General features: G+C 38.4%; 1 protein-coding gene across 4 annotated transcripts in view; it reads right to left on the bottom strand.

The window, feature by feature from the left end:
• Positions 1-14534, bottom strand: part of LOC120769457 (protein madd-4) — a 73422-nt gene that overhangs the window by 43540 nt on the left and 15348 nt on the right. For all 4 annotated transcript variants that reach the window (XM_040096464.1, XM_040096465.1, XM_040096466.1 and 1 more), the window contains exons 5-9: positions 11790-11916; positions 9252-9354; positions 8720-8815; positions 2651-2836; positions 2180-2469 (exon numbers count right to left, since the gene is read on the bottom strand). In XM_040096464.1, coding sequence (XP_039952398.1) covers positions 2180-2469; positions 2651-2836; positions 8720-8815; positions 9252-9354; positions 11790-11916 — 802 coding nt within the window. The remainder of the gene's footprint in view (positions 1-2179; positions 2470-2650; positions 2837-8719; positions 8816-9251; positions 9355-11789; positions 11917-14534) is intronic.

Genomic DNA, 14534 nt, shown 5'->3' with positions numbered 1-14534 from the left:
TTGTATGAGGAATCGAATTTCTGGTGGCGAAACGTTAAAAATGGTCTTCAGTGATGATTGTTTGTCGCGAGCAAGTGTTTTTGATTGGTGGTCGAGAACTACGAACCACGTCTAAAATCACGTCCAGGACGGAAATCAACATCAACTAATGATCAACATGTCAACGTAGACTACTAAAGGCGAAAACCATTTTGAAAGATCATTTGCGTCCAAGAAAAGTCAAAGCATGATTGGTTACAAGTTCAGTTACAAGTCTGTGAAACAATGCATTCCGACTAACAGGATGTCATGAAACATATTATTACTGGCGATTAGTGTAGTACCTATGCTTACGACCCGAAAACAGATGATCAATCGGCCGAATATCGTAGCAACGGTGAGCCGAAGCCGAAAAAGCCATGTCAAAAAAAAGTCAAAAATCAAGGTTATGTTGACAGTTTTCTACGATCATCGAGGTGTGTTGCACTCCGCATTCCTTCCGACCAACCGAACTGTAAGCAAGAATACTATTTGAATATTATGCGTCGATTGCGCGAAGCTATTCGTAAAAAGACTCCGACAACTCGTGGTTTTTGCACCACATTGCAAAGTGCATTGATTCTTCGTGAGTTTTTCACCAAATTTTCAACCGATATCGTGCCGCAACCACCGTATTCGCCTTATTAACTCAGTTCTGGCAATTCAGTAAACGTAAAGCACGAATCCACTCGAGACCTATTCCAGACTAAAGCAAAACTCCGAACTACTACTCCGCAGCAAATATCAAACCTTTGAGGGAGTTGCTTATATAAAAATGAGACTGATATAAATCATTAAGGCGCTAGCAGACTTCTTAAAGCTTGCGGATGGCAAAAATACCTTCATTGCGATGAGGACCTCGGTTAGAAAAGCAATAAAAAGAAGCACAATAATATGGGTGATATATTGGCCTAAGATACGAGTATATACCAAAGAAATTATATATATGTATGTATACACATACAGGCATTACATACACCTACACATGGATCTAAATAAATATCCAAGTATACGGAAGAAAGCTAATTTTCTGTTAAGTAAGTATAAGAAATAACCTCACGCATATAAATGAGTGTATTCAACATACTCAAATACACATATACATATGTATATATAGAATTCTTTACCTGCTTCTACTGTCTACTTCATAGAATTTATTTCTATAGATGTGACAAACTAAAGAATGTTAACTAACGCACAAGTGATTAAACGATGAAATGTCTGCAGGTCTGTGGCGATGAAATGAAGTGGAAGTAGAAGACCGTAGAGACATCTATGCATGCGTAACACGGCCACTTCTGGTGAGTCAAGTAGACTTTAATACCGATTATGTAACAGAATAAAGCTATATTAAAACGGAATGGTGGGGAATGTTGCACTGAACGGAGCTAAGCATGCGTTTTACCTACGAACGTTTTGTAAACAACAAAATCTTGTCAGCAGACAGTAGAGACAGACGAAGCTGACATTGGGGTGGAGAAAATGCTAGAAGGTGATTAGCAAAAAGAAATCCCTAGGTGACAACTATGTAATCCAGTATAAGTACGTCAACTTTGGGGTAATGCATACTATATATATGTTTATAATGAAGCAGACGAAGTCGTCTAATTTGCAGTAACAAAAAGCTTAGACTGAAGTGAGTTGTTGTTAATGTCAGCAGCGCACATCGGAAATGTATCTGCTTGAAACTGTTTGGAGTTGAAAGAAAATATTTCAATTTTTTTACTAGTTAAGTTAATTTTTAAGTAATTTCTTCAACGAGTAATGAAGTGAGGCGGAATATAAGGTAGTTACAGACCAAACAGACTCCAGGTTGGTGCTTGAAATACCAAGCCCAAGACCAAGACCAAGACCAAGACCAAGACCAAGACCAAGACCAAGACCAAGACCAAGACCAAGACCAAGACCAAGACCAAGACCAAGACCAAGACCAAGACCAAGACCCAGACCAAGACCAAGACCAAGACCAAGACAATCACCAAGACCATGAGAAAAATCTATACCAATAATAAATAACAGTTAAAGATAATAGTAAAAGGGCTTCGAAAAGTTATCATAAACTCAGTATGAGCTCTGACATGTCTTTCCGAAATCAATAAAATTATATAGTATCTAAAAGCAGATAAGACTTTTGACCCATTTAAGAGATATTTCCACTTACCTTGGATCACCAGCAGGCACCTCTGACTCTGGTTCCGAATTACTGCGATAATCATAACCGCCACTGCCACCAGTAAGCCGTTCGGCACGTGGCTGCTGGGGTTCTTCATGATGCAGATGACTGACCGAGCGATGTGCGTACTGTGGTGCAGACTCATCATGATATGTCACCAAGCCGGCATCGCCATTGCGAACATCACTGGGATCATCTGCGCCCTCTTCAACATCATCTACATCTGCCGAGTCGTCGTCATCCTCTTCATCGTCCTCATCGACATCCGCATCATCCGACTGGAAAAAGAAAGTTGATTATTTTTTATAGAAAAAGTGTCTGTTTGCTGGCGTTTTTTATACTGCTTACATATATGTATGCCTTGTTCCCTATTTAAATGTTTATTTCCGATTTTAATTACTTAATGCTCTGTGCATTTCCTGATGTTTTATTTAATTTTTTAATATGTTGACTACTCACCGATGCGAGAGGTCCGCTGCTGCCGAGTATAATCGTACCGCCGCCGTTGTCACATGAGATCCCTGTTGAGCATTGCTGCACCGATGCGGGCTTCGTAAGTGGGTCGCATTTGGCGCTGTGTCTGCCGTCGGCCGATTTGCATTCCACTCCACGCATCTGCAAGCCCTGCCCACAAGTTACTGAACACTGTGTGTGAGGTACCAAAGACAAACCCACACACAAACATTTATGGGTATGTAAGCCGCAGGGCATTTTGGAATAGTTCAGTTGCATGGTTGAATCATATTCATATACCATACGGAGAGGAGTTGTTATTTTTTTTGTTTTTTGGTTGAACCACCACAAGTGAGATAAAAGAAAATGACAAAAACGATAAGGAATTATGAATTATTTAAACGTGTTTGGAATTAAAATTTGCATAAAAAATATAATTGGTGCAGTGTGTATATAATTACGGCTGGAGAAGTGAAAAAGTCTAAGCTTTATGCAAATTCGGTAAAAGAACAACAAAAATGAAGATGACAGTAAAAAGAAAAAAGTGCACAAGGGTAGCCTATTAGTATATGTGGGTAACAATTTATTATGCCAAGGATGATAAACTGAAAGTATTTACGAGGGCGGAATGATATGCACGTAAGCTACAACAGAACAGAGAAATTTTTTGAAAAAATTGGCGTTTTAACTTTACAGTCTTCTTTCGAGCTATTAATGCCTCAATTTCTTTAAGCTGGTTAGCTTGATTATGACTTTTGGAGGTCGTCCAAGTAGGCTTCCCAAATTTCTTGCTTGGCTAGTGCCGTTTAGAAACAAAACGAGGTTGTACCTGGTCTAGTCTCAACAGCACCAGTTCACATTAGGCTATGAAATTAAAAATTTGAATAGGAGCAGTTCGACCAACGTGGCCATGGCGACGAAGGAGTGTAATGTGGTGCAGCCTCATAGCGGAAAAGTACTTTTTTCACAAATTGAGACCATTTTTTCAGTATTTATCCGTTCACTGATCGCCATATTTTCGCGTACCGACATATGACCGTTTTATCCATAATTCTTCTTCTTTACTGGCGTAGAAACCGCTTACGCGGTTATAGCCGAGACACAACAGCGCGCCAGTCGTTTCTCCTTTTCGCAAGGTGGCGCCAACAATGGAGATTCCAAGCGAAGCCAGATCCTTCTCCATTTGGTTTTTCCAACGAAGTGGTGGTCTTCCTCTTACTCTGCTTCCCCCTGCGGGTGCTGCGTCGAATACTTTCAGAGCTGGAGTATTTTCGTCCATTCGGACGACATGACCTAGCCAACGTAGCCGCTGTCTTTTAATTCGTTGAACTATGTCAATGTCGTGGTATATCTCATACAGCTCATCGTTCCATCGAACGTGATATTCGCCGTGGCCAACGCGCAAAGGACCATAAATCTTCCGCAGAACTTTTCTATCGAAGACTCGTAACGTCAACTCATCAGAGTTTATTATCGTCCATGCCTCTGCACCATATAGCAGTAGGGCAATAATGAGTGACTTATAGAGTTTTGTTTTTGTTCGTCGAGAGGGGACTTTGCTTCTCAAGTAGTACTCGTTGTCAAGAGATATGCCAGACTCAGTTGGTTCGCTGCCTTATCCATTCTGGAGAAAGCAGAACTAACGCAAGCAGCTGTACACTCTTATAGAAGATGGCATTTTCACTGTTTAGTTCTACAGCTCGAATTATTTTCTCCAGAAGTAGATTGAAGAGTCATATAATTACACCGTGCAAATAGTTTTTACTTATCCTGCCGATAGAACAGGATGGAACATATCTCTGGTGATAGTGGCGCCATCAGGCAGTAAGACTATTAACTTATTGAACCCCCCTCGTATATGTCTGGGAGTGTAGCCATAAAGGTCCTACTGTTACTTGGCTTATTTTAAACTATTTACATATGCCACTTAAAATAAGTGGGTGTGGTGAGCACCACCATAAATGCTAAAAAGGCATATAAAGAGGATGCTCATATTTTTGTGTGTTATTAAGAGTCTTAAATGCATATATATTACACATTTATTACATATGAGATTTACATATATACATAAATGTACAGTAATGCTGCCTAAACATAAGCAAAGCTCAGAAGCTTCATAATCACAAACTCTGAGGAGAATCGCCGTCCCATTTGTACAAAAAATTAAACAAATACGAAGGGTTGCCATATCGTTTAGAAAAAAGTTTTAAAATATTCTTAATACAGTATTTAGACTATTTTTTTTAATAATATTAAATACATTTTATAATAATTTAGCACACAATTTATACATAAATAAAAGAATGTATTATAATTCAATTTAATTTCATTTTGCCTAAAAAAAGTCAAATGAATGGATTACCTAACAATGTGTCTCTCATTTTAACTAAAGCTTTCGAAAAGCCATTTAGTACTGAAATCTCTCAGTTCACCAGCTCGCACAGCGGTTACTGAAGTAACTTCTGAGCTGAAAGGATTGCTCAATGACTAATTAGTATTAGAGAAGGGCAATCAGGTTTCGAACAAGTTTTGGTTATTTGTTGTAAGCTTGTAGGAGAAGTTCTCTTGGAAAGCGAATATTAAAGCCAACAATGAAATCTAAAGTATTTTGTGTTGGAACCTCTTCCATTAAGATAAGTTTTCAAATAATGTCTATTAAATTCTGTAGTAAACAAAATCGCCAGCAATCGCGACTCCAGTAATCTATTTGAAATTCATGTAGAACATTTTTTCCTGCATATGTATATACAATTCCAGAGACAATGATAGCACATTTTAGGGAAAAACCACAGCATATCGATGCGAGTCTAACCAAACATCTGGCAAAATATGATATAAACTTTTTTAATGACAATAAATTTGAATGAAGCTTTCAATCCATAAATGATGGCAACCCTTTGCAGCAACAATCCTAAAGCCTTCTCGAGCGCACGCAAAATAGTTATATATTATATTCATACGCTAAACCATGTTATGCATGCAAATATTAAGTTTTTTACTGCTGTGTCTATAAATAAATTATCCAGCGATGAGGATGATGTGACGTTACGTAGGTTGCCTTTTATATTTCGCGATTTAGCAAAACCAGTGTTGGAATCTAGCAACTTACAACTTTATCGTAGAGCTTGATATTTTTTATGTTATATATATTCAGACCTTTTTGACAAACGAACGGTATTTATGTTGCTTACAGTAACTTCAAATATGCATCTCGGCCAAACGTGAACATTTTTCAGCGATTATTTTTCACAACTTTCTACATATCTACACAGCAGTGTATCGATGACTTTAATTCAGTTTTTGGCAATGAAGCTCCATCAAAGGCCAGTATTTATCGATGGTATGGTGAATTCAATGGCGGTCATAGATAAGTCCAAGACGGATTTCATTCACTGCATAGTCTTTACTTTGGAACAGAATGACTTCTTTTCATTTCTACACCTAAGACGGTTGATGCAAAATGCTTAGGAAATTGATTCAAACGCATGCAACAGTATAGACATAGATCTTAATAGAGAATATTTTGAAAAACAATAAAACGGTTTTTAATGATTAAAATTTAGTTTTGTTCTCTAATCTCGAAATATGAAAGGCAACCCATGTAGAAACATGTGACAATTTGCCGGTTGCGGATACGTGTATGCCACGGAAAGTGAATCGCCTGGACGTACGTACTCATCTAGTGCCTTATGCTATTACATAAGTATGTGCTTATGTTGATAAAAATATTTTGGAGCACATCGAGTCATAAACGAGTGCTCATGCCGGATTTACAAACTTTCAATGAAGTTGATTATGCGTTCGCATGCTTCGTCCCAGGAGTTTTATGCGAAATAACCCTTTCAAGCTGCTAACTTTAGTTCATCTCAACAAATGTGCACTACTTAGGCTTAGACGCAAAAGTGTAGTAAAATAGAAAGGCTTAGTGAAATTGTTGGAGTGGGTGTGATGATACTTAGAATATGTGTATATACAGGTAGGTGGATTAAGAGAATATGAGACGAGGCAGCAATTCGCTGCGTTTCAACAAGTGCGTCCTGTAGACTGGTAAGTTAGCGTAGGCAGACAGCGTAAGGCTGCTTTTTAGAAGCCCGTCATAGTCAGTCAGTGAGTCATCTTCATCATGCTGTAGTTAAATGATGTCGATGTTGTTGTTGCTTTTCGAGACTTTTCAGTTGCATTTCAGCTCGAGTGCAATTACGATATAAGATACCGGCAAATATTTAACATAAACACTCTCAGCCTGCCCTCAGGATACCTGTCGAATGAGATGCGTTGGCTGTTTGCCGAGAGCAAGTGAACTTTTTGAAGGGGGCGTAATGACAGGCAAGATGTTTCGGCATGTAAGGGGTGCTTAGACAAGAGTCTTAAAATATTTTCATACAAAATGTTGCATATTCTGCACTGCAGTCGTCAGCATGTGAACCTAATATCGCTTAGTATAATTGCTTCATGGAGATATAAAAGCTTAATTTAACTTTGAGATCTTATAATTAAAGTTTGCTAAGGCTTTATTCATCTTTATGAATTGAATTGCATATATCTTCTTATAGCCGCTGTCTCTTAATTCGCTGAACTATGTCAATGCTGTCGTATATCTCGTACAGCTCATCGTTCCATCGAATGTGGTATTCGCCGTTGCCAATGCGCAAAGGACCATAAATCTTCCGCTGAACCTTTCTTTCGAAAACTCGTAACGTCGACTCATCAGCTGTTGTCATCGTCCATGCCTCTGCAGGCCTTCGATGAGGACTGACTTGTATAATTTTGGCGCATGGTGAATGTCTGTCCAGTTGTTGATTTTCCAGGTCTAAAGCCAGACTGATAACGTCCAATGGTTGTTGATGGTGGGCCTTAATCTTTTACACAGTACGGCTATCCTACGGTCGTTGGCGCAGATTGTGGGGTTCCCTTTTTTGTGGATGAAATTCGAATCGTCCGACCATATTCTACAAAGTAGCTGCATGCTCCTTATCAGTTCTTAGCCGCCATATTTGAAAGGCAGGCAATCCAATGGCCCACACAGCTTCGTTGCTCTTAAGACAGCTTATTGTAATTCGAACTACTTCATGGTCAGACAATGGAATGTCTACTCCATCGTCATCGATTGGGGAATCGAGTTCACTATCTCCTGGTGTTATGCTTTCACTGCCATTCAGAAAGCTGGACTTGTTCCCTTCATAATTTTATTATGCTCCGTGCATCAGTCACTAGATAACCTCTGGGTGTTCTACAAGTCCCCGTCGGATTCTACATCGAACTCAAAGTTGGAGTGTTTTCGTACATTCAGGTGACTTGACTTTGAAAGCTTCTGTTAGTCGTTAGTTTCGTCTATTGACCCTGTCGGCCAGCTTGTCAAGCTCTTCGTATTCACACATTTGGACCTGTCTCATTTTTTGTCTGCAAATGGGTCTCGCTTCTTCTTCAACTTTCGGTATTTATCCCATCCCACAACTGTTGTGGTCAATTGTAACGTTGTGAGGTAGGCAGTATGTTTTCACTTAGCAACTAGCATTGTGACCAATCACTGTGGACTGCGAAGTCCACTGCGACTAAACTATTAAAAACAATCCGAAAAAAATTTCATATGAAGCCATTCGATCAATTCTTAGTTCACTTGATTCCCATAATCTAGATAATTCTTTAATATTCATGCTAACGTGGCATACTATATCCACTAACAGTATGATCTATGTATACCATAAACCGTGAAGTATTTATTATTCCTTTTTAAAATGTATAATTTTCCAAATTATTAGCCTTTTGCAGCCACCCAAATTACCACCATTTGAGTTTGCTAAATACTTTTACCCAGAATAACATCACAAGCGGAAATCACGTGCAAATGAAAGGTTCACACTCATTAATGCGCAAAGGGTCGCAAATAAAAATTTCTCGACATAAAAGTCAAGTTGGTTGCTTAAAAATGTGAAAACTGGCAAACTTCATAAATCACCCAAAACAACCCAAAAAAAACTGAAGAAGCAAAAAGTGTTAACAACACAAGCTTTAATGCTTTCAACTCTATCATGAAAGCGTGCACACGCTACATTTTATAATACTGAGCATACTCACTCCAGTCCATTCTTCCACCTCCCACGTTGGGCACTTCTCTATCATGCACGGTTCCTGTGTGGCTGGCTTTGGCGCACGACACGTCACATCCAGCACCTGTAATGATGGACACGATGAAAGAATAATACAAAAACAAAGAACACGAAATAATAGTGTAAATTATAAAAGAAAACCGCCGATGGTGGGTGAAAGTTTCACGAAATTAGAAGTTACCGCAGAACAACAAAAGCAAAATACCAACCCACTCCAGAAAAGAAAAGGGAAGGATAAACGTTTAGTAGCAATTATTAATATAATGGCGGACGGGCTGCTTGACACGCTTCCACCTGCGCACACAAGAGAGCTGGAAGCGTTTTTTGATAGTCTTCAAAGCGACCGAAATGGAAAGTTGCAAAGCAATAAACTCAATTGAATGAAGGAAAAGAAGCGCGAAGCTGGGTATGAATAATATTTAGTCTTTTTTCTGCGTAAATTTTTTGCTTGTTCAGTCGCTTGCTTGCTGTTGCTATTTTATTACTCAATTTGCGCTTACCGTTGTCTTGATGCCATTATTCTCCTCCGCACACACCACCATGCGCTCACGGTAGCCAGGTCCACAGAGGCGACTGCATGGACTCCAGTCATCAGTGATCCACCTGAAGAGAAATAAAAACGAAGTGAAAGCAAATAGTTTATTTCTTTTTATAAAAGGTACCACTCATGGGGGTAGGAGGTAAGCATTTACTGGAACATTATGGTACAAGCTCAACTCGTAATTAGGGCAATTTAAAGAATAATTTCTTTTAAATTTTAACTAAATTGTTAGCGTAAAAATTAAGATAAGAGAAAAGTCAGTTAAGTACTCAGATATTTATAGGACTTCAACAAAAAACAAGCAAGACATTCATAATCCAAAACGCCTTTCGTGGCGTTTAACCATCTAAGTTGAAATTAGTGGCTGGAGCTCCCATATCTTCGGTTCGGGATCTTAACGACACGGCGAGAATGTACTCCAACAGATGAAAAGCTACATACCTGATTTAGTATATTTTAATAAAAAGTTTTAGCTGCCTTTTATTTTGAATATTCAATAAAATTAGAAGAATGGCTTGAAACTTTTTTTTGGTTGGATAACTGGACTTCATTAGTTTTATGAAGTATATAATTTGGATCGATCGATGATTGAGACCACTACAGATCTGAGTTCTCATACAGCTAATAACCAATATCCAATGTTGCTGTTGCTCTTGCCGCTCACCAAAACAATTTCTTTTATTCAGTTTATATGCAAACGAGCCACGAAATTGCGAAGAAAAACAAGTCGACTCATAAAACTTTAGCTAAAGTTGTGATGTTGTTGGTGAGTGTGCGGGTTGAAGGCGCCAGCAGTTTCAAGCGCTGTTGGTGGTGACGCGTTAACAGTAAATTAAGTGAACATACAAAAAGTCCATTTAACGCATATTCACAATGTGGCCAAGGACAGAATGAATGTGAAGTATTAAGACCGCGAAGAAATAACATAAAAATGGAACGGAAAGAATGGCAGAAAGTCGGAAGGAATGTCCAGCACTAAAAATGTAAACATTTTGAGCTAACGCTATTGGAAGTCGAAGTTTACATGCAACGTTTTTGTTTTGAGAATTTAGTAGTGACCTAATTTGATGGGCGGAAAAATTAAATTAAATGGTAAAGGTCTAATTAAGTTTTAGGAGAATAAAATGTAAACTAATCTCTCGTAGTTATCAAGTTGTACCAAGACAACTATTATAATATATAATATTGTGACAAAACCTATAAATCACCCCAAAAAACTTGGTTTTATATTTCTTGATTTGGTAACCCTAGAGATACTCAAAACCTTTTGACTTACATACTTTTTTTTACAGTAACTTAAAGTATTCTTTTCGACCAAAAAATGGAATTAAATCGCTAATCGATTATTTTTGTACAACTTTCGACAAGGATTAATTCATCAAGAGTGCATCGATGAATATCATTAAATTTTGGACTATGAGACTCCATCAACGACTAGTGTTTATCGATGGTATGTTGGCCTCAATCGAGGTTGTAGATTACCGCAAAACGAATTTTGTGAAGGTCCTCTAAAATCAGTTTTTTTTCCGGAAACTATTGATGCTGTGCGCCAAGTAATATTGCCGTCATGTGATCTATCTTGAGATAGAGACTGCTATAGGCAGTAGTGGAACCAGCACACATACATATATGTATATATTGCATGAAATTTGACTGTGTGAATCATACAAAAAGGCACCTGTCGATAAATCGAGAGAAGTGTTAAAAAAATTGCTTTGAAACGCGTCTGTGAAGTCTTGACAGATCGTCTGAAAGTATGCGCCTGAATGGGTGTTTCAAGATAAGCCGAATTCAACAAAGGTTTTCGCGTATGAAGCACGTCGATTACGCGAAAAACGGATTTCTCTCCATCACGACAACGCGACTGAAACAACTGCCTTTTTTAGCCCTCAAAACTTTGAAATGATGAGTCATCGAAGTCATCATCCTGACTTGACACCGAATTACTTCTTCTTATTACGGTTCGTAAAAAGTAAGTGAATACGTTAATGTTTTTCGACCCTGAATAGGCGATTGATGCGTTCAAAAGGCATGTTTTGCAGGTGTCTCAATGAGAGTGGCAAAAGGTCTTTGATAACTGCTTCAGGCGCATGCAAAAGTGTATAGATCTTAATGGAGAATATTTTGAAATTAGGAAAGTTTTTATTTGTTTTCGATTCCTGAAATACTGTAAAAAAGGCAACCACCGTATCAATACTTTAGTACGTAATTGTATTTATTCTTATATAAGTATTACTTGCAATCAATTTGTTGGTTTGTTTTAAATGCTACAATTTTCAATAATAAAATATTTAATTTCTTCAGGCACTGTAAACTTTTCCGAACGAACTTTAAAACTAAGTTTTTCTTTTTTAAAGAATATCAAACAGTTAAACTTCTAAAGATAGTAGACACAAGATAAGGCAAAAGAGGCAAGCACGAATCGAAAGGATAAGGCTGACACCAATAGAAGATAAAAGCTAATGGAGCCAATGACAACTAAATACCACAAACTTACCTTGGTGGGCAGGTGTGTGTGTTACAGAGCAGCACTGACGGTTCCGGCCGTTGGGGACCGCACATGGAGTCCTCGACTTCTACGCCGGTGACACGATTTCGACACAACGGTTGAGACATCTTATAGCCTGCGTGCGAAATAAATAGGAGAGAGTGAGAGAGAGTGAATGAAATACAAATAAAATAAAATTAGTCAACAGAAAAGGCATGAAATAAAAAATAAAATATAAGAAATTTGTGAAATGTGAACTGGAAGGAAACAAAGTGGTATATATAACGGGTAAGATAAGCCCACCAAGAGTCATTTTTATCAATGAAAATATAAAATCGATAATAGATACAATCGCCAAAAGGACAGAATAAGTGAAAGTGACGCTGATGGAAATGAGCAGAAGAAGGGCGTAGCGGTGGCGAAACGACTCCAAAAAGAAGACTTAAAAACTCAAACACGGAGAAAGCCACAGGCGACACGAAGGGATGAAAAGTCAGTGCAGAGTTTAAGTGGCTGCGTTGCTACGGCGCCGTGGGGAAGAAAAGTAAAAAGATAATGGGAACGTCTGTGGTACCCAACATCGAAGCAGGCGAACTTTTACTGTGAAGAAAAGAAGTGCCTTCACGCGTTCCCCACAGAGCAGAAGCTCAGTTGAAGCAACATGAAAGTGCTTCTATGAGACGATGGTTGTACTGTATAGAAGTATATGCTATGTAGGTACATATGTACATGAGTGCTCCAGACTTGTCAAGTACACGCTGCAAGCAGCCTACAGACTGTGTGGCATTCGCGGAACAGCACGCGTCTGTCATCGTCAATATTGAATTATTGGGTACCACCGCCCACAATAGAATAGAATTAGAAATAAATTTCAGATTTCGACGCATTTAAATTTTGATTGACAATTATATGATTCAAATTGCAATCAATAAGCGAATTTCAATAATTTTCCTTTTTCTACGCAAATAAGTTCATTTAGGCAGAGGTAACTGAGTGTCAAAAACAGAGAAATATTTTGAATACCTCGATAGACTTAAAGAGAAAATTGAAGTACAAAAATAATAACAGATATACGCAGATAGGTTTTCTATTGCTGCGTTTGTCTTATCGGACTATTTCGTCACCTAAAATGCAAAATAATGTAACCTCACTTTCATAAGTTTACAGGCGAAGGAAAAACGATATAATTCAAACAAATTTTGAGTTTTGGTTATATAATGGTTATATATTGGTTAACTATATCTGACAGAAAAGTTTTATATTTAAATTTTTTTTATCCGAATTTTCCAAGTTCAGTTAATTTTGCTCAATGAGTCGTACAACTCATACACTTAGATATATGCATTTGAAGGCAGTCCGAATAGTGCCAATATACATCAAGTACAAATAAATCTAAAACATTATTCGTATTTAAAATATTTTGTTATATTTAAAAATCGAATAACACAGTCACACGCCATTTATCAGTGTACATAACTTTTAAAGTAAACACAAATTACAACAACAAACATTTACGCATTTCCTCAGGCAACAATCACCAAATCAGGCTCCCATTGGCTTTTTATGCTTCAATGGTATATCCAAGGGATTAGTTAGAGCTTGTAAAAACCAAAACAGAGACATAAAGTGGCATAAAGCCAAATACATAGCTTATAGCATGCTGAAAAGAGAGGAATGCGGTTGACAGTCTCGAAGGAAACAAATAAATTTCCTATCTTATTAGCGTGATTTCAGCGCTATCATTATAGGATTTTGGTAGGTAAGGTGGAATTGTTATTGATGGCGTCTAAGGGAAATGAGAATGCGCGAGGGGAATTGACAAATTGCGTTAAGCGTAGCAAGGAAGGTATACCATATAAAAAAGTAGGTGGACAAACGACAAATCGATTGATGTTGATTGTCAAGTAGTTGTAAGGATATAAACGTATATATAAAGGTTGTGTTAGGTTAGTCTGGTTGGCCAATGAGCCGCGCATAGACCAGTTTTGGTCCTTTGCTATACCAGATGGAGTTCAGTTACTACTTCCATGAGAAGTCCTTCCTTAAGAATGCCTGCGCTTGACGCGAATTTTAACATACTCTGCGGCTTCACTATCGATTGTCTTGTCAATGCGGGACAAGTGCACAAGAGATGCGTCACTGTTTCCCTGGTGCCTTGTTCCAGAAATTTCCTGCGTTTTCTCGATCTGTCAACCCCATTCTGCAGACGTATGCTGCTACCAGACAGCAACCAGTTAGTATTCCGATTATGTTCCTACAATGTCTTCTATCGAGTGCCAACAGGAATTTTGTGTACTTCTGATCTACTGGTTTGCACATGACTAATGCAGGTTTGCACCCAGATAGCTAGTTCTATTGGGTTTTGATTTTATTTATTATGCTTCTGTTCAGATGGTCGAATAGACAATGCATGGGTTTCATAATGTTGATCAAATTTTTGGGTGTTAGCCGTACACCATTCTCGTCCACTATTTCATTGCCTTCGATATCTTTGTCACCTGGCACCCAGTAGAAGTAGCAACTTCATTTCTTCTGTCAACTCCTTCCACTGCTGCCCTGCTTCCCAAAGCACTTCCAACCGAAATGCGTTACGAGCTGTGCCCGAAGGTTTACATGTAAATTTTCCTGCAGCCAGTAGTCGCCCCGCCGAGTTTTCTCCTCAGTTTTCAGCGGAGAGGTCAATAGGTGGCAGGTTTAGTACCAGTTCAAGAGCCAGAGGAGTTATTCTTAAAGGTAAGTTCCCCAAGGATGTGC

The sequence above is a fragment of the Bactrocera tryoni genome, chromosome 2, assembly GCF_016617805.1.
Source record: "Bactrocera tryoni isolate S06 chromosome 2, CSIRO_BtryS06_freeze2, whole genome shotgun sequence".
Classification (NCBI taxonomy): Eukaryota; Metazoa; Arthropoda; class Insecta; order Diptera; family Tephritidae; genus Bactrocera; species Bactrocera tryoni.
The sequence above is the reverse complement of the archived record's forward strand: the minus strand, read 5'-3'. Positions and strand labels throughout refer to the sequence as shown.